Source organism: Pipistrellus hanaki (assembly GCF_964339955.1).
Source record: "Pipistrellus hanaki genome assembly, chromosome: 3".
Lineage (NCBI taxonomy): Eukaryota > Metazoa > Chordata > Mammalia > Chiroptera > Vespertilionidae > Pipistrellus > Pipistrellus hanaki.
Genome location: NC_140505.1, coordinates 73,920,996 through 73,942,307, shown reverse-complemented (window position 1 = coordinate 73,942,307; position 21,312 = coordinate 73,920,996). Strand labels below are relative to the sequence as shown.

Below are 21,312 nucleotides of genomic sequence, written 5' to 3'. Positions count from 1 at the left end.
ATTAAGTACTAGAGTTTATATCTCAAATTAAGCTAAACCTAGTATAACTGGCCCTAGTGTATTAAAATTCATACTATTTTCTTGCCTGCTGAATTGTACATCTTTCAAAACAATAAGCAGCAGATAATGAGGCTCACTCTGAGATAAGAAAGAATTGAGTTGAGGCCCTACAAGTACCATCTGTTTTTATTTAGAATGCTTTCCTTTGTATTAGCTTGATTTGCTTTAGAATGTTAGTGGTTTGGTTAAATTACATTGGTTTGTTTTTAAGTATAGCATTGATCTGTTTTTCTACTTGCTAGATTTTTTAAAAACTAATTAGATATTTATCAATCTGTTAATCTCTTTAAGCATAACCACATGCACATACATATATTTACATAAATGTTAAAACAACATAATAGAATGTAATAATATAGTAGTTTCTAGACATTAGTGTTATTTTCAGCTGATAGAAGTCCATCTCAACAGTGTTATTTTTATAACTGAAACTTCGTTAAACATATCTTAGGTTCTCATTTTGACAGAAAGATAATCTCAAAAGTTGAGTATTAGATATATATAGTATTTTAATTTAACCTCACAACTAGAACTACTCCAAGTGTTTACATGATAGGACATATAATAGCACAAAGTTATATATTGAGAAAAAATATATTTGCTGGTTTAACTTGATAATATTTTAAACTTGTACATTCCAAAAACACAAAGTATGTTTTAAGGTTTAACTGTGCAATATATATTATAAAGGTTCATTTTGAAGAACTATCTGATGTTGTATAAATTTGTCATTTAAAAAGCAGTAAGTACTTTTAAAACGTATTAAAATTTGATATTCAGATCTTTTATAACTTTGAACTCATTAATTGAAACAGTACTTTTTAAAAGTACTGAACAATGTCTTCTGTGTTATCTTAACAAATTTAGTTTTCATGAGGTATTTATTAGATTTATAAAAACATACTAGGAATCTTTTGGCCATGTGTACAAAAATAAACATTACAATAAAACAAAATCCATTAGCCCAAGGGGGGGAAAATGTCACCAAGGAACCCTACCAAATACGGAACTCCAGCTTGAAAGGTATTTCATTTACCATCCTCACTGATCCAAAAACATAGGATTCATAAACTTGGAGAGGGCAGGAATTTAAAATACGGCGTTTTCCTGTGGAATAGCTCCAAACTTAAGGACATTGTGTAGTAAAGTTCTAGTACTGTCGGTAAGAACACATTGTTACGCTTGACCATCTCCATTAGCTTGTAGTTGTGTTTCGAATAACTTTATAGTAATTTTGATTAGAGCTCTTAGGGCAGTCTTTTAAAGGTCCTGGGGATTTTATTTTATAATATTTTATTTATTTATTAATCCTCACCTGAGGATATTTTTTTCTATTAATTTTTAGAGAAAGTGGAAGGGAAAGAGACAGAGAAAAACACCGATATGAGAGAGACACATGGATTAGTTGCCTCTGGCATGCCTCTGGCCAGGGCTGGGAGCCTGCAACTGAGGTACATACTTTTGACTGAAATCAAACCCGGAATCTTTCAGTCTGCAGGTCGATGCTCTATCCATAGAGCAAACCGGCTAGAGCAGGTCCTCAGGATTTTATAGTCATCAGAGATTGCTGCAAGAGTAAGGAGTTTGCTGAAGCTTAATGAGATTAGTGGTGAAGTTATATATGTATATTCTCTTTATAGGGAATATGTTGAAAAAGAAAAGAAAGAAGGATAGAACTTTGATTTGATTTTGAAATTCACAAATTTTGTAATGTATTTTTAAACATTTTATTCTTGGAAATAAAAAGCAAACATATACTTCATAGATTATCATATAGTTCCCTTTTATGATTCCTAAATGCTTTCTTTTTCTACTCTTACCCTATTAAAAAAAAACACCTCAGTTACTCAGGATCCAAACTACTTTCTGAATGCATAGTATTTTAATGCTGATTTACAAGCCAGTAGTAATAGGGCTTTCTGAGGTGTGTGAACTGAAAGCTGTGGCAGAACCACAGAGATAGGGGAAAAAAAAAAAGAAAAAAAGGAAAAAAAAAGACAGCAAAGGGGAAGTGCTCTTTAACAGAGCTTAACTAGTGCTTCTGGGAACCTAAGAGTTGAAGTACACCTGGCCAGTGTGGCTCAGTGGTTTAGCGTTGACCAATGAATCAGTAGGTAATGGTTCGATTCTAGGTCAGGGCACATGCCTCAGTTGTGGACTCAATCCCCAAGGGGTGTGTACAAGAGGCAGCCCATTGATGATTTTCTCTCATCATTGGTGTTTCTATCTCTCTCTCCCTCTTTCTTCCTCTCTGAAATCAATAAAAATATTTTTAAAAATGAGTTGGGGTAGTTTGTGATTTAGGCTGGTATAGAAGCTACCAAAATCTTGATATTACACTCTATTGACTGAAAAGCTAATCAGAGGAGGGGCCCTGGCCAGCCTGGTTCCATGATGCTTCCTGCTCACTTCCCCTCAGTTCTAGGGAGCAGCCTCTGTGCAGGAGAGGAGTGATGCCCATTGTGCCTCACAGAGGTGGGGAGTTGAGCAGGGTGGGAAGATTTCCCTGTTACTTCCACCAGCCGGTTCCATTGGCGTTAGCAGGCCTCTGTCTGTGCCGCCTCAGGAAGGAGACTCCACATTCATCCTTAACAACACTCCGTGAATCCTATCATCTCTTCCCTATCCCCTACCTACTGAACAACTGTTTGGCCCCCTTCTGCATAGTGTCTCCCCGGGGAAGCAATTCCTGGAAGGCAGCTTTAGCTTTATGAGGAACGTTCAAGAGACTCATTAAGCCAATCGAAAGAATTATCAGTTTTTGGAGCCATGGCATATTTTTTATCCTTTTCCTTTTCTGCCCTACCCCACAGCCAATTACCTGTCTAACATAATTTGCTTTTTGCAGGATACACTATAGCTACGGACATCTCCGGTGGTAAACCCATCATGTGTAGACCCATTGTAGAGAATTTGCTGGAAAATGCATTTAGCCTATGGAATTTTACTTTACAGAGTTTTTACGAACTCATCAGTTATGGTGGAACATTTGTAAATATTTATTTATTTATTTATTTATTTATTTATTTATTTATTTATTTATTTTTGGTGAGAAGTTCAAGATCTATTCTCCAAATTTCAATTATATAATACAGTGTAATTAGCTATACTCACCATATTTTACATTAGATCCTCAGAGCTCAATTCATCTAATATAGGGGTGTCGAACTCAATCAGAGAAGGGGCCAAAATCTAAAATCCAGCCTAAATCGCGGGACGAATGGTTTACTGAACAGTCATAAACTGACAATGTCATAAACTGACAGCGGAGTGCAGTGATGACAGCGCGGTGCGGGCCACATTGCAAGGCCTGGCGGGCTGGATTTGGCCCGCGGGCCTTGTGTTTGACACATGTGATCTAATACCTGAATGTTTGTAGCATTTATCAACCTCTTCCTGTTCCTATGCTGCCTCCTCCCCGCTCTGACCCCTCCCACCCAACACCTTCCCAGGCAGCCACTTTTCTACTCTATGTTTCTATGTTTTGCCTTTTTTTTTTTTTTTTTTTTAAGATTCCACATATGAGTGGTATCATTCAGTATTTGTCTTTTTCTGTCTGCTTAATCACCTACCATAGAGTCCTCAAGATCCATCTATATGTTTGCAAATAATAGAACTTCCGTTTTCTCATGACTGAATATTTTATTGTATATCTGTATATAAAACATCTTTTTTTTATCCATTCATCTAGAGATGATGGACACAAGTTGTTTCCATATCTTGGCTATTATGAATAATGCTGCAATGATCATAGGAGTTCACACATCACTTTGATATCCTATTTTCATTTTTTATGTCCAGAAGTGGCATTGTTGCATCATATGGTTGTTTAATTTTTTGAGGGACCTTCATCTGTTTTCCATAGTGACTGTACCAATTTGTATTCCCGCCAACAGTTCACAAGGGTTCCCTTTTTTTCATATCTTTACCAACATTAATCTCCCGTCTTTTTTATAATAGGCATTCTTATAGGTGGGAGGTGATATGTCATTATGGTTTGATTTGCATTTCCCTGATATTAGTGGTGTGAAGAACCTTTTCATGTACCTGTTGGCCCTTTGTATATCTCTGTTACAAAAATGTCAATTCAGATTCTCTGCCCATTTATTTATTTTATTATTATTTTTTAATCCTCACCTGAGGATATTTTTCCCATTTATTTTTAGAGAGAGTGTAAGGGAGGGAGGGGGAGGGAGAGGGAGAGAGAGAAAAAATATGTCATTGTGAGAGAGACACATTTATTGGTTGCCTCCTGCATGGCCCCAATTAGAATCAGGAGTTGAACCTGCAACCCAGGTGCATGCCCTTGACTGGGAATCGAATTCCCAAACCTTCGTGCTTGGGTGGACACTCTAACCACTGTTTTTTGTTTGTTTGGTTGGTTGTTGTTTTTTGCTATTGAGTCCCATGAGTTCTTTATATATTCAAGATATTAACCCTTTATGAGATATATGATTTGGAAATATTTTCTTCCTTCAGTAGGTTGTCTTTTCATTTTTTTGATGTCTTTTGTTGTGCAGAACTGTTTGTTTGATGTAGTCCCACTAGTTTAATTATTGCTTTGTTGCCTTTGATTTTGGTGTCAAATCCAGAAAGACCTACTGCCAAGACCGATGTCAAGAAACTTAACACCAATGTTTTCTACTAGGAGTTTTATTGTTTCAGGTCTTAACATTCAAGGCTTTAATCCACTTTGAGTTCATTTTTGTGTATGGTGTAAGATGCTGGTCCAGTTTAGTTCTTTTGCATGTGGCTATACAGTTTTCCTGCACCATTTCCCTTTCCCAATGACTCCTTTGTCATAAATTTTTTACTGTGTATGAATGGGTTTACTTTTAGGTTCTCTGTTCTATTTTATTGATTTCTCTGTGTGTTGTTTTTATGCCAATGTCATCCTGTTTTGATTACAATACCTTTGTAATAAAGTTTGAAACCAGGATTTGGCTATTTTTTTTTTCTTCCAGGATTTGGCTATTCAGTATATTTTGTGGTTCCATATAAAATTTAGGATTGTTTGTTCTATGTCTGTGAGAAACACTATTGAAAATTTGATATGAATTGCATAGAATTTGTAGATTGCTTTGGATAGTATGTATATTTTAGCAACATTAATTCTATCTATTCATGAATATGGAATATCTTTTTATTTATTTGTGCCTCTGTCAATTTCATTAGTATCTCATAATTTTTAGTTATTTTAATTGAACATTTGTAGATATTTTTAATTTTTAAAAATTTATCTTTTATTTTTGGTGAGAATATTTAAGTCTTACTTTCTTTTCTAAAACAACAACAACACTGCACATATTAAGTATTCTTAGCCGAAACCGGTTTGGCTCAGTGGATAGAGCGTCAGCCTGCGGACTGAAGGGTCCCAGGTTCGATTCAGGTCAAGGGTGTGTATCTTGGTTGCGGGCACATCCCCAGTAGGGGGTGTGCAAGAGGCAGCTGATCGATGACTTTCTCTCATCGATGTTTCTCTCTATCTCTCTCCCTTTCTTTCTGTAAAAAAAATCAATAAAATATATATTTTTAAAAAAGTATTATTAGATATTTAATCAGAATACATTGCATTGTTTATAGAATGGTGGGAGTAACAGTTTCAGAATGTAATACAGATCTGTCATTTCCCTGCTTAGACTCAGTGGCTTTCCATCATACTTAAAGTAAGAGGTCCTTACCCCGGCATCTGAGTCCTCCATCAGTACTTTTCAACCTTGGCTGCCTACTAGAGCCACTCAAGGAGCTTTGGTAAATTTCCAGTGTCTAGGCCACACCACCAGATAGTCTGAAGTAATTAGTTTGAGCTGGGACCAGAAGTTTAGTATATTTTAAAAAATATTTAGTATTCAGTAATTCTAGAAGGCAGCCAGGGTTGATAACCACTGCCCTACATGATCCAACCCATGTCTGTCTCTCCAGCCTTTTTTCACCCTCCTGCACCTTCTGATGGCTATGTTTCAGCTTCATTGGCTACTTCTACCCCTTATATCTTTCTAACTTTTTTCTGCTTCAGATCTTTTGTGCAGATAGATTTTTTGGCCTGGAATACTCTTTCCCTGATCTTCACATGGCTTTTTGTCATTCAAATCACATTTAGAGAAATTATCCTTGACCCACCAAATCATGTGCTATCACATTATCCTATATTTTCTGCATAGCACTGATCACTACGTGACATTTTTTCTCATTTGTTTCTCTTCTCTATCTTCCTGCCTTCCTTCTTGTCCTTTGTCTACTTTCCTTTTGCTATTTTTGTTCTCTTCCAGTGGAATATAAGATCCATATTTATTTTTTTCAATGCTGTGTTCTTGGTACCTGTTCTATGTCAGTACTCCTATATGCAGAAGTGGGTAAATAAATTTTGAAACATTTATATTATTTCTTAAGGAACCAGCTCAGATCTGACCTTTGTCAAGTTTTACTTTTACTAATTCCTACTTGTTTTAATATTATCTTTTCTTTAAATTCTAAGACAATAATTTCTGCTGTCATCCAGTATTGTTATATGACTTCTAATAGTGTCCTGAACTATCAACTTAACAGCTATTAGACTTAAATTTTAACACATTTGTATTTGTTTTTTAAGTTGTCTCAGATTCAGCTATATTTATAAAATACCCAACTACATTTATAAAATAAAAAGACATTATCTCATTTGATGCTAAAGATATTTTACTTACTTTACGCATTTATCATATTATAAGGAAGTGGTAGAATTGGAATGGAAACTCAGTTTTCCTCATAGTGTTCCCACCCTATCAATTATGTTACTTTCCACATTGGCTGATGAGAAGGGATTTGAGTGTTGTTGAATGACACATCTGCTCTTGGTGTATTTACTGAATACTGAACAGGTTATTAGTACTTATAACAAGCTTGATCTTAAATCCTACTTACGTCCTTTTAAAAACATTTATTATAAGGCAAGTATTATTGCAGATATTTAAATTAGAATTGATTGCTACTTTCCCACTTGCTCTAACAGTCATATGCTATATTTGTGATAAAATGTAGCATAGTTTGTGGTATCATATGTTGTATTCCACTTGTTTGTTTTTAAAAATATATATTTATTTTAATTGATTTCAGAGAGGAAGGGAGAAGGAGAGAGAGATAAACATCAGTGATGAGAATCATTGTCGGCCACCTCCTGCACACACCACACAGGGGATCGAGCCTGCAACCCGGGCATGTACCCTGACCGGGAATACCACTGAGACCTCCTGGTCAGTGCTCAACCACTGAGCCATGGCTGGGCTGTAGTACCATTTGAATAAAATGTGATTCTTTAGTTTGTGTATACGGTGGTTTTACTCTAACATTCCTACTTTTTGCCTTTCTTTTTAAAACTGTCCTTACCCTTTTAAAAATATACTAAACTATCTGTGAACATTTCTTCAGAAGCTTTCATAAGTTGGTTTACTTTAGAAAAAAAATCATCCTTAAGTTGTGGCTGTCTAAAACTGAGAGGGACTTATTTCAGGGTATTAGGAAGCAAACAGAATTTCTGGCAGTATTCAAGTTGTATGCAGTAGGTTCTCAGTGAGTCACTAGGAGTGGGTGAGAGGTGTTCACCAGATCTATATAGGTTCAAACTTGATGCCGGTTTGGGTCTGTTGCCACTCAGCAAATGTCCCTTGGTGTACCAAGTCTAGCTGTCATTTGCTGGTTTTTTTTTTTTCTCACACATTCACAGTAGGGCAGAGTCTCAGGGATCATCATGGTGAGGCCAGCTGAGTTGATCAGGCCCAACAGACTAAGACTTGGCCCTGTGAAGAGAAGGCGTTGAACCAGTTTGGTGTGCATGAGAAAATTTCCCGTTTCCTAGAGCTACACAACTGAGTCTGTCCCAGATTTTGCCAGGAGCCTGATCTCAGCAAGGGGTAGGGGGATTTGTTTTGAGACCTGAGAGGGGGAGTTACTGGTCAGGCTTGGGGGAATTTGAGGGTCATAGTCATGGTCCCTGTCCCAGAGCCACACAGTTCAGTCTGTCCTGGTTTCTGCCTAGACATTGGCAGGGTGGACCAACCCAGAGTCAAGAGAGTGAGATCACAGGTTGCCAATAGAGTGGGGCTAGTAGATCTCACATGTAGTGGAGGTGCCAGTCAGATTCATGGGGAAGTAGGGAAAATGGCTTCTGTCCCAAAACCATACAACTCAGTCATTGACACCCCCTGAGTTTGCCCAGACCTCTGTGCCCCAGCCCAGGCAGCTGACTCCTCAGCAGGGCCAAAGCTCTTCGAGTGTGACTACAAGGAATCCAAGGGTGGGGGTATTGTATTCCCCCAGGCTGTTGCCCAAGGAGGGGAGAGTTCCACCCAAGAATGATTGCATCTGTGATGCAGTTGAGGGACTCAGGGCAGTGGATGCTGGTGGTTGTCCCCTCAGCTCTCTCTCTAGGGGCACAAACTCCAGTCTCTCCTTGAATAACTCTAGTCCGCTTTGGCTTCCTTCTACAGGAGCCCAGGATGAATGACTGCGAAGCAGATCTTGTGCATTGGCTTTTTAAGAGGGCACCTGTATTTCTAACTGATTTCTGTCTCTCCTGTTGGACAGAATCACTGCTGATTTTCATAGCCATGTGTTATGTGGGTGCCTATTCCTTTCTCTTTTTCTGGGAAGCCCAACTTGGGGTTGAGACCCCACAATTCTCAGCAGGAACCTTTGCAGCTGAGATATCCCTCTGGAATCTCAACTGTCACCTGTGGGAGCAGGGCTAGTCTTTTTTTTGCATCTGCATTTTCTGTGAGTCTGGATTTTCATTTTCTGTAAATCATTGGTTATAAGACCTCTTCAGCTTGTCTTTTGGTTATTCAGGACGGGTGTTCTGTAATTTAGTTGTAATTACAGTTTGGTTCTGAGAGGAGGTGAATATAGTAGCTTCCACCTACTCCACTGCAATCTTGGATCCTCTGTTGTTAGTTTTAATGTGAAGAATTTTGTTCAGTGTTCATAGAATAAACCTTTAACTAGAACAGATATCTTGAAATGTGTCACACAGGTTACAATGAAGAGAGATATAAATGATTCAAAATCAACTTCTTTCCATCAATAGCAGAGCAATCCTATATAATAAAGAGGAATGTGCTAATTGACCATCATGCTGTCTCAAAAGATGGCGGTGCCCACAGCCAATAAGGAGGGAATTTGCAAATTAACTGGCCCACCTTCGAAGATGATGGTGCCCACAGCCAACAAGGAGGGAATATGCTAATTGACTGCCACATCCTCAAAGATGGTGACTCACACAGCCATAAGATGGTGGCTCCCATTCCCCTCAGCCCTTCTGGGGCAGCAGGTGCACACTTGCCTCTGGAGTCCCCAGTCCCCTTAGCCCCCCCAGCTGCCCAGGGCCAGCCCAAGGCACAGGCAAGCCTTGGATGGAGGCTGCCCAGCCAACACCCAAGGTGCAGGAAAGCCTCAGATGGCAGCTGCTCAGCTACTCAGAGCCAGCCTGAGGCACAGACAAGCCTCAGATGGCAGCTACCCAGCTTCCCAGGGCTGCCCAAGGCTCAGGTAACCAGGGCTGGCCAAGGCTTGCACTGCCGACAGTGGCAGCAGCAGAGGTGTGATGGGGGTGTCACCTTCCCCTGATTGCCGGGTCACCTCCCACCCCTGTGAGAGAGGCAGGCTGGGCTGAGGGACCCCTCCACCCTTCTAGTGCATGAATTTTCATGCACCAGGACTCTAGTGTAAAATAATAATAGTTCTCTATAACAATATGATTGTGTACATAAAGGGAGCATTTATTATGTGTGACAGGTTAAAAATATTCTTTAAAGGAAGAACCAGAGGGAGAAGCAAGGAAGTGTTTATGAATAATTTTACAGTAGATGTAAAACAAGAGGTCTTTTTGTCTGAGATCAAACATAAATGACACTAAAGAATGTTGGCAGCATGCCTTGCATTCTGTTCACAGAGCATAACTTAGACCGTAAATAATGACTTCATTTCTATTATGGGACCTAGAAATTATTAACACTTCGTGTTTATGCAATATTTATGCAGTATTCTGCCAATAATAGTACAGGCATAAGAAACCCCTTATTGCAAAGTTGAAGGCTTATATCTGCTACTCTTGGTGTATTCTTTTATTCACTTAAATTCCAGATTTTCTTAATATTTATACTATTGGCAAGATATTTTTTTTTGGTAAATTTGGAAAGCCTACAAAATTCCAGCTAGTTTCTTCTGGAAAAATATCATTAATAATATTTATTTATCCCAATCAAAAAAAAAAATTAATGCTTACTGTTTTTAGTTTTAATTGAGATATAAGGAAATGAAAAACATAGCCACCTAGAGGTAAAATTACTATTAACTAAAGCATTTTTAAAAGCATTTTTATTTTACTCTTTTGGATATACCTAAACATATTTTAACAGGAATGGAGACAGGGTGCATTTGGGGGCATTTCCGGGAGTAGTCACTACTTTCTGACTATTCTCAAAGAGAAACAGCTTTTGGGAAGAGTGGCTAGAGGGGTGTGCATGTGGTATATTAGCTCCACAGTATATCCACGGGTTGATTAATCCAGACCAGCTCTTTCTCTATGGAATATCTTTTCTGAGATTGTTGCTGTATTTGTCATAGTGATATTTTGAGGACTGCCTGCCTCCTCTCTTATTGTTTGGATAAGCCATTTAACCTCTTTGTAACTCAGTTTTCTCATCTACAAAATGAAGGCAGTGATTGTAGGGGGGCAGGGGCAGTGAGGGATCACCAAATGACCAGGCCCTGGGCCCCAGCCGGGGCGCAGTGGCAGGAGGGAACTCTGGGCCCCAGCTGGGGCTCAGTGGAACTATGAGTCTCCCGCAATTGGGGGCATGGCCAACCTTCAAACCTGGGGTTCAGAGCTCCCTGAACCATGCTACAACCCATCTGGGGCTCACAGCTCTCTTCTGCCACTGGGCCCTGGCTCGGGGGAGGCCAGTTAGGGGTTACCAGGCTTGCGGGGAAGGGGCAGTTAGGGGCGACCAGGCAGGCAGGGGGGGTGGGCAGTTGTGGGTGACCAGGCTGAAAGAAGGGACAGTAAGGGATGACTAGACTGGCGTGGAAGGGGGGCAGTGAGGGGTGACTAGGCCAGCAGGGGGGCAGAAAGAGGCGATCAGGCTGGCAGGGGGGTCAGTGAGGGGCAATCAGGCCAGCAGGGGGAGCAGTGAGGAGCGATCAGGTCGGCAAGCAGGTCAGCTGTTAGGAGCCAGCAGTCCAGGATTGTGAAAGGGATCCTGGATTGGTGCAGGCCGGGCTGAGGGTACCCTCCCCCTGTGCACAAATATTGTGCACTGGGCCTCTAGTTTTATCATAATACTGTCAGTTTTCTTTCTGAATATTATATCTTGGAAAACTAATTCTAATCTGATTATAGTCATTAAGCACATAACTACTTTTTGCAGTTATTTTATCAAACTAATGACTTATACCCAGCTTTCTAAGAGAATCTCAGAAAAAGAATTAGTGTTTACCATTCAAAGGTACTAAAATCCTTAAGATATATAATTGTGTTAGGTTTCAAACCTATATTCTCTGATATATATCATTCAGTTATGATTCTTCTTATTTTAATGGGATATTTCTGTTTTCAGAAGGGTTTCTTTATTGCAAATAAAATAATTCAAAATGACAGAATCGTAAGAGATATGATATATGGGTATTTTCCCGGGATCTAAATGAAGATGAGTTGTTGAAGGATAGACAATGGTAGCTCTAAAGGAACTAGATTTCATATCCTGTAATGTTAAATTTTTAAGGAAATACAGAAAGAGAAAATGGTTTGAGCTCCATGATATCATTAGTGCTTTTTATATTCTCTTAAGTTCAGAGGTTTCAGGGATAAGAAAATATATGCAAAGATGAAGACATTTATCTTATTTTTTATTGGTGTACTTTCAAAATGCTCATATGGAATAAACACACATTCTTTTTTTAATTTTGTCTTTCCATTTGCTTTAAGGATGTATATATAGGTGGGAAGAATAAGGAAATCATATATTTGTAACAGTCCCATGATATAGTACATGTTAAAATAAAGATGTATTATGGCAATAAAACCCAAATATTCTATAGATGTAAAAATGTTGTTACTCTATTTAAAGATTAACTTATTATTGAAATTAATTCATATCACTGACCCATTTTAGACAATGCTGAAAAAGTTATGTTAATTAAGTTTGATTAGATTAAGTTTTCTGTGAAAGTTCACTTTTATTTTCTTTGCACTTTCACACAATTGAAAATAACTTTCACATCATTGAAAATAATTTCTGATTATAAATAATATTGCAGAAATGGGCCAATTTTTTTTTTAAGAAAAAGCTAGAATTTCATCTTCTTTTGCAGTATAGGATCTTAATGGTGAAAACAATCACTGTCTAAAGGGAATGCTTTTTTTTCTCTTTAGGAGGGTTTTTATTTTAATTAGGAGATATATTAGAAATGGAAAATAGCTCTTTTAAACATGATAATATGCAGAGAGTTTAAGTGATAAAACTGAACTGTTAAAAAAATGCCAAGTATTTTCCATTTTCTTTATATCCCTCTGAAGACCGAAAAAAGGGAGAATATTTCAGGTCTGTAGTTGTGGTTGGTATTAACATGATTGAACTCTGTTATCTGTTACTACTAGTTGTGTAGCAATAAATTATCCCTTCATTTACTTCATTAAATATCATCATTAAATATAAAGGACGCTTCAACTGAGAAGTTGGAAAAAAGGAGCCATATTTATTGTCTTTCTCATCATTGTTGTTAGTAGATATGTCCTTACTTGAATGGGGCAAGTATTGCGGACATAATGGGAATTATCAAGACAGGCAGGTGCTTCTGGAATCATAACCATGAAGTAGTGTTTATTCGTGTTGTTCACAGAATACTGATTCAGGATATGTTGATGTGAGAGTGAGGAATTTTCTATTTTGAATTTTTGTTTATTACCAACTGTTAGCCTTAGCTCCTTAGGAGTCTGTCCTCTTATGCCAGAGTCACATTCCTCATTTTCATTCCTCGGCCTAGTCAAAAGACTCAAGAGCTGAGTTTGGGTCAGGATCATCATCTATTTTCAGCTAGAAGCTGGGATTTTCAGAATTAACACTTATCCATTTCTTTTAAAATATGGTCAGTAAGATGCCTTTTTAACCCTTTGCACTCCGAACCATTCTGGACATTGGCTACCAGCTACTCGACGCTAACGGCGGAAACGTGCGTTGAATTAACTCAATTCCCCGTAATCATTAATAAACTGCAATGTCCCCTGAGAGGGGACATCTGAGTGATATGCTAGAATTCCGATGTCCCCTGAGAGGGGACAGCGGAGTGCAAAGGGTTAATATTGATTTCAGAAAGGGAGGGAGAGGGAGAGGGAGAGGGACAGGAAGAGGGAGAAGGAGAGGGAGAGGGAGAGGGAGAGGGAGAGGGAGAGGGAGAAGGAGAGGGAGAGGGAGAGGGAGAAACAACATCAATGATGAGAGAGAATCATTGATTGCCAACCTCACACCTCCTGTTGGGGATTGAGCCTGCAACCTGGGCATGTGCCCTGACTGGGAATGGAAACATAACCTCCTGGTACATAAGTTGATGCTCAGTCATTGAGCCACAGCAGCTGTGGAGTGGGATACCTTCTTCATGTTACTTCCTCTCTGAATACTTAAAGGAAACAAAGCCTACTCTACTTCTTTGCCTTCATTTTTTTCAACTTTTCATTTATACCATTTTGTGTAACCTCATGCAATCCTATAATTTCTATTAAAATGAAAGGGTATAAATACATAGGATGAGACAAAGTTTGACATTAACTTAATGTCTCTTTTGTGTTTGCCACCTGTGAAGCATATCAGATATCACCTATGTAATGTTTAGTAATAAAAAATATGTGGTAAACCCTACTTTGGACCTATTAAACTCAAATCTTTTGGGTAATGAGGCCTAAACTTATATATTTTTCAAAATTTCCTTCAGCTCTTTCTGACATGTATCTTTGATTTAGAACCACTGTGCTAACACATGTTTTCTGTTCGTTTTAATTTTTTAGGACAGTATGTGATGCAACTCTATATTAAACATTTTTCTGGAATAAGTATTACCAGGAGTTGTTTTTTTAATTTTTATTTTTGAATATATTTTTATTGATTTTAGAGAGGAAGGGAGAGGGAAAGAGAGCTAGAAACATCAATGATGAAAGAGAATCATTGATTGGCTGCCTCTTGCACACCCACACTAGGGATTGAGCCTGAAACTTGGGCATGTACCCTGACTGGGAATTGAAGGTGTGACCTTCCGATTCATAGGTCGATGTTCAACCACTGACCCATGCTGGCTGGGCAAGCATTTTTTGTTTGTTTGTTTGTTTATTTATTTACCTGTTTTTATATTAATTAAAAAAATTTTTACATATGTACTTGTGTGTGTATATATATATATATATATATATATATATATATGTGTTTATATGTATACTTAAATATACATACATACTTGACTTTTTTCATCATTTGATTATGAAAATGACCTACAAACATTTACTTTGATCTGTCCTATTTTTCTTGCAGAAGGATCCATTTCCTGGTGTGTAGCACAGCTGAGGGGGAATGATCTCATTCTCACCATTAACCATCTTAGTAAACATTGATGGTGGTGATAAATTTAGTCTTGGCTGTTGTAACTGTCATTGGCAGCTTAGAATGACATGCTTATATAGTTTGCATAGAATTTAAGTCATAATTGATGAATCAAATAAATTAATGAGTTAAGACAAATTTTGGTTGCCAAAGCCAGCCCTTTGGGGATTGGGGACTTGCTGAATTTGAACGTTATTGTTTCTCAAGTGTCTTTATGATTTAATACAAGGCTATTCATACTTCCTAAGTCAGCACTTTTTTGATAGTGAGAACATTGGTTTTGATACTGATTTGTTGCTGTTGCTAATATAAGCAAATTCGTTAGTTTTCTACCTGCTTAAAACTTGAAGTGTGTATCATAGAATTTACAAAGACTGAATTTTTGGTTAAAATTGCCTTTTGTTTGATATAAGTGGACAAAATTTATATGAAGCAGATAACAGAAAGCAAATTATTGTCTTCAACATTAACACATTTAAGAAAAATTATTCATATTATATGGCACCAAAAATTTTTAATAGTAGTTAGACTTTTATATGCAACTACTATTAATAGTTTGCTTAAATCTGTTACACTATTTTCATGCCAGCACATTGTGTGAATTTAAAAATTGCTTGTAAGTACAGTGCTATTATTTGTCAATTCCTGTACCTCATCTGATGACTGTTCTCAGCAGTTTCCTTCATTTTCAAGCCCTTTAAATATAATGAGTCACTTTGATGCTTCCTAGCATGGCTTTTCAGAATTCATCAAGAAAAGGCATGTTACTGATAAGCATCTCCACCCATTGAGTTCTCTTAGTCTTAAAAAGGAATCCATACATTTTCATCCCTACCGGAATAAAGCTGATTGAGTTAATTCCATTAAAATCAGGTGGAAACAACTGCCATCATCTATGTAGATATTAAATGAACATTATAAAAGGGGAGAAATGCTAAATTAAAAGGAAAAAAAATCACCCCCACTCTAACTATGTTATGTAGATGAGTAATAGGGGGAAAAAAACTCTCAAATGGCCAAGAAAAGCTTCTGAGTCTCATTTTCTTTGATGGGTTTGGAGATGAGTTCCCAGTTGTTGCATGTAATGTTCAGAGAGAAGTAACTATAAAGCTAAATACGCTTCCAACCATGTCTTAAAAATTAATTCCGTCTTTTTTTCTTCTTTTTTTGTGTGGGTGGTGGGTTTGGTTTTAGGATATGACAGCTCGTGATCTGCTACAGCAGAGATACACTCTTCCCAACGGAGACACTGCCTGGCGGTCCTCGCCCCTTGTGAATGCTGCTCTGGAGGGAAAGCTGGTCCTGTTGGATGGCATTCATCGGGTCAACGCAGGCACGCTCGCCGTGTTGCAAAGGTTTGCATGCGTCAGACACAGAAGAATACTCCAAGGAAACAGTAGACATGGAACTCCCTCAATCTTCTCTTTTAAAACTGGGCTACGTAGATCCTTAAAAACTTAAAATTCTATATCCAAGTAGAACAGACTTTTTTTAAAAAGTCTGTGTTTTTTAAAAAAATTTAAGTAGTGATTTGAATGACTTTTTATATATGCTTATTAGTATATGCAGCAGGCGCACAGCTCCAGTTTCTACAGTTTGTCCAAGTTACCTCTCCACTGTTTCCAACTCCTTGTGAATCATAGATTTACATTACTGGTTGATCTTGTTGGAATTTTTTTTTTTTTTTTTTTGAGAAAAAACGTAGTTCCTTCTATAAAATTTCGATAGCTGTTTTATTATAATATTAATCTGAAAAGCTCACTTTTGTGTTTATAAACTGGAACATTTAACAGTTGTTCTCTTACTGTATTTTAGGTAAGAAAAATATCCACACATTCCTAATTAACTGCTCTTGATTTTAATATTAAAAATAAATTTCTTATGTGATTTTTATGGAAAATATTCCCAATCTGTGTCAGTGAAGATACTAATTTTTGCAGTTGTTCAAGCTTGATTCTATCACTTATAGACATTTGGTTTCTAACTTTGACTTATCAAGAAAGTTCAAATAAGTGGAATGATTCCCTGACTATTCAAAGTCTTCTTCCCTTGAAAACATGTAGGTACCGAGCATAATTAAAAATCCCAAAAAGATATTGTTAAAAATCCTGATTAGATTTGAGGGCATTTAAAAATACTTTCAGTGATTTATCATAAACAATCAATAGATTTATAATTTTTCTCTTCTAAACAGAGTAATACAGACACAAACAAAATAACACTCCCCCCTTTTATTAGCTATCTCTTGCCCATTAAGCCAAGTAGCGGTAGTAGCAGCAGCTACCATTAATTGAGTTCTTACTCTATACTGGGCATTGTGCTAAGGCAGTGAAATTCTCAACTTTGGAATCACCTTGTGGGCATGAAGCTTAAAAATGCTTGATGCCTGGGCACTAGCCAACTTGAAGTTTCAAAAGGTGCACCTAACTCTTCTCAGGAAATTCTAATGTGCAGCCAAGGTTGAGACCAACTGTAGTAAGCACATGCCTTCCATCTACTGTTTATATGGTTGGTGTTAATAATCCAAATTGTAGAAAGATGAAAGTTTAAAGAAGTGGGATAACCTCCCCTCCCCCCGCCCTAGTCATTCTTCTAATAATGTACAGAGGTGGTTTGAACCCAAGTCCAACTGACTCCACTGCCCAGGCTTCTAACCTTCTCATTATGCAGTCTCCCTTCCCCTCAGTGCTTATCAGTGGACATTGTGTAGGGCAACTGTAATGTGGGCAACAGCACTTTTCAACCTCTGCAACATCTGGAAGACAATGCTGCCGTATTGTGGATGGTTAGGTCAGCATCATAGTGGATACATGAAATAGTTATTATCCGTTTTGTTTTGTTTTAATCTTTAAAATCCTGTAAGTCCAAAAATGGAAATATTTTATTAATTAAAAAGTTACATTGGACTCAAGGGAGCACATGCCAACTGCCTTATACATTAATTTGCACCTCGTGGTTATCCTGAGTCACTCATTCAGCTGTTTTATTTTTTTTATCCCCCTTCTCCTCCACCTTTTCAGCTCCTCCTCATCCTCTGCTTCCTCCTCCCTGTCCATATCTAGTATCCATGACTGCTGCCCTTTAGTACAGAAACCAATATTTTTGCCAACTATAACAGCAGTAGCCAACTTGAAATTTTATTACAGGCAATTGTTATTTTATTACTGGCAAATGTTAATAATGTTATCCATTATTACTGGCAATTGTTAGATTCAATTGCCAGTAATAATGGATATTATTAAAATATTAACTGACCGATTTCTACTTCTAATAATTTCACTGTTCAAAACTGATTACTTTGTTTTCTGACTTTCCTTTGTCCCATTAGGTTGATCCATGATCGAGAGCTAAGCCTCTATGATGGCTCTAGGCTGCTGAGAGAAGACAGGTATATGCGTTTAAAAGAGGAGCTGCAGATGTCTGATGAGCAGCTACAGAAGAGGTAATTTTGTATACACCCAGGATGAGTTCCATACTCTCAGCCTAATTTACCTAAGTGTTCAAACATTTTATAAGGACATTAGTTTTAAGAAGGTAGTTCTTTGCCCTAGCCCAGTGGTCGGCAAACTCATTAGTCAACAGGGCCAAATATCAACAATACAATGATTGAAATTTCTTTTGAGAGCCAAATTTTTTAAACTTAAACTTCTTCTAATGCCACTTCTTCAAAATAGACTTGCCCAGGCCGTGATATTTTGTGGAAGAGCCAAACTCATGGGGCCAAAGAGCTGCATGTGGCTCGAGAGCTGCAATTTGTCAACCACGGCCCTAGCCAATCAGTTTTTGCACCATACTTGTTTCTTTTCAACAAAAAAAAAGTTTCATTAGCTCAGCTAACTCCTAAGAAGTCATTGGTTCCTGGTTCAGGATTATCCTTTGGGGCTTCTTTAAGCATTTTCCAGAGATATAACCACAAAATGCTATATATGAGACTTGATGGGATCCTGGACCAGGACATAAGATGAAAACAGCTATAAAAGACACTGTGGGGACACTGAATTAATATTAGTTTTCTTAAGAATCATAATGGTGCCGAAACCGGTTTGGCTCAGTGGTAGAGCGTCGGTCTGCAGACTGAAAGGTCCCGGGTTTGATTCTGGTCAGGGGCATGTACATTGGTTGCGGGCACATCCCTGGTAGGGGGTGTGCAAGAGGCAGCTGGTCAATGTTTCTCTCTCATCGTCGTTTCTAACTCTCTCTCCCTCTCCCTTCCTCTCTGTAAAAAATCAATAAAATAAAATAAAATAAAATAAAATAAAATAAAATAAATAAAACTCCATCCATTTTAAAGAATCATAATGGTATTGTGGTTATGAAGGATAATATTCCTGTTCTTAGGGACACAAGCTGAGATAAGTAGAAAGATGTTTATAACTTACTTCCAAATGTTTCAGGGGGGGAAAGACATACAAACATATATGTACTACACGAAGAGAGGGAGATAGATCAAGAGAGGGAGAAAACATGTAAAATCTTAACAACTGGTGAAATCTTGGTGAAGGATATATGGGTGTTCATATTCTACTCTTTCAAATTTTCTGTGGGTTTGAAAAATTTCAAAATAAAAAGAATGAAGGAAAATATTTTTTTCTGCTGCGTACTATACTTTTCCTTAGAGGAAGTTTGGCAAATATAAGTTATTTTCTGTCTCATTACATTTCCATGTTATTTTGACATAATTAGAGATTGTTACTTTGGATAATTCTTAGTCACTTAGTCAGATCTTATTTGATTAAAGCTTAACTTGATCCAAAGGATTTGCTGCCATATTTAAAACATTAAAATTCTACAAATGATAATTAAGTATTTATGTTTTAAGGAGAGTTTTGTTTGAAGATTGCCTTGGAATTTTTTCATTGAGAGGAAATGTTAAATGTTTTACTATCTCTGTATAAAATATTTAAAAATGCACTTGATTGTACAACTGTTTATTCTCCTGAGGTACACATCATCAAATTTGTCCACCCAGTAAGTGGTTTGATTGAGTGTTAGGGAGGCAAAGGATGAAGATCCCATTCATTTCACACCTTCAGTTTATGACATTCAGTTTTTGCATATGACTCATTTGTCAGAGAGAAGTTTTCATTTTTCAGGGAGATGAATCAAAGCAGTTGGGCAATAGCTCTCAGCAAGCCTGCCAGTCAGTTTCCCTTAGGACCTCAGGAGCATCGAGCTTGTAGCTAAACATGCAGGAAGTGATAACCCTTTTCTATGAAAAGTACCCAGTTTCCCCCTAATGGTCACAGGCAGTTTCACAAATGAAAACACTTTCAGGAAAAGAGTAGCACTGAGCATCATACTCAGGGTTTGGCTCAGTTAGTTAGTAGTACTCCTTGAGTGTCCCATCTTCATCATTGTTTATTTATAGCTCTCCCTTGAGTATAAACCAAACTCAATTCTATCTCCAGAGATCTGGGTAGGTGGATACAGGTCATAGCACAGCTTGGTTTCCTTCACTAACATTTATTTGCATTTTTTATTACTGTTAAACATTCATGAAAACTTGAGCCAAATGGTTTCTCAAGGCTTTTAATTTAAAATATCAGCCCTATCATCTGTTCTAGGACACTCCCTTTTGCCATTCTCCAAAAGCTACCACTTTCAACTCTTAACTGTTTCTTTTGGTATTTACCTCCATATCACTAAACAATATACTTTCAGTGATATTTCTTGATATATATTTTTTTTCAGTATTTGGCACTAACTAGTGATTTCCTACAATGGAAAATTAAGATTTAGCATCCTTTCAACTATTCTTCTTCCCATTACACATACTTCCTATCCCCCATTCCTCTCCTACATAGTTATATAGTAACTAGGGGCCCAGTGCATGAATTGAAAGGAACTGTGGGCCGCAAAACAGCAGTGGGCACAGGGGCGGGTCTCAGCCCATTCTCCACACCCCTGCCCAGCCCCTCCCACTGTGGCCACCAGTCCCCTGTCTGCCAGCAGCCCTGTTCCTCAGTTCCCACGTGCTGTTGGCACTGGCCACACTTGCACCCACTGACAGCATGGAGTGATTGGGGCCGGTGCCAGCAGTGAGTGTGAACAGGACTAGTGCTGTCAGCAGATGCGAGTGGCAGCTGCTTCTCTGATTGCCCCTCAGGAGCAGGGGGAGGTGGAGAAGTCTTCAGGGGTGATCAGGGCTGGCAGCTACGGCTTGCACCTGATGATGGCGCTGAGTAATAGGAACCACTACCGGGTGCCAGCAGCAGGTGTGAGCAGTGGCTCTGGTGCCTGCTGAGGTGCAAGTGGCGGCTCCAGTGCCAGCAACAGGTGCGAGCACATGGGAGCAAAGAATTTTTAGTAACTACCAGAGGCTCATGACAGTGATCAGCGCCTTGCCTTGGTCTGGTGCCCCGCTAACCTGTGATAAGTACATAGAAAACAGGGCCACTTCCTCCCCTATGTTCCCATAGCATTACTACACAGATCTCTAGTCTAACATTTAAAAGCTGCATTGAAATTAGTTATTTATATATCTGCCACTTTTCATATGTAGGCAAGTATGAACTTTAGAAAAATAACTATATGCAAGAAAGGATAAACAACTGTAGTTTACTGAATGGCTCAGCTGTGTATAGTTCTTACGCTGTGGTAATAATGCAAACACTCTATAAAGTTCCAAACAAAATCC

The 21,312-nt window shown here is 38.1% G+C and overlaps 1 protein-coding gene across 1 annotated transcript in view; it reads left to right on the top strand.

Moving 5' to 3' along the window:
* VWA8 (von Willebrand factor A domain containing 8) overlaps window positions 1–21,312 on the top strand; it is a 333,534-nt gene that overhangs the window by 96,472 nt on the left and 215,750 nt on the right. Inside the window, exons 13-14 of the mRNA XM_084876526.1 lie at window positions 15,870–16,030; window positions 18,004–18,117. Of these exons, the coding sequence (XP_084732652.1) occupies window positions 15,870–16,030; window positions 18,004–18,117 (275 nt within the window). The remainder of the gene's footprint in view (window positions 1–15,869; window positions 16,031–18,003; window positions 18,118–21,312) is intronic.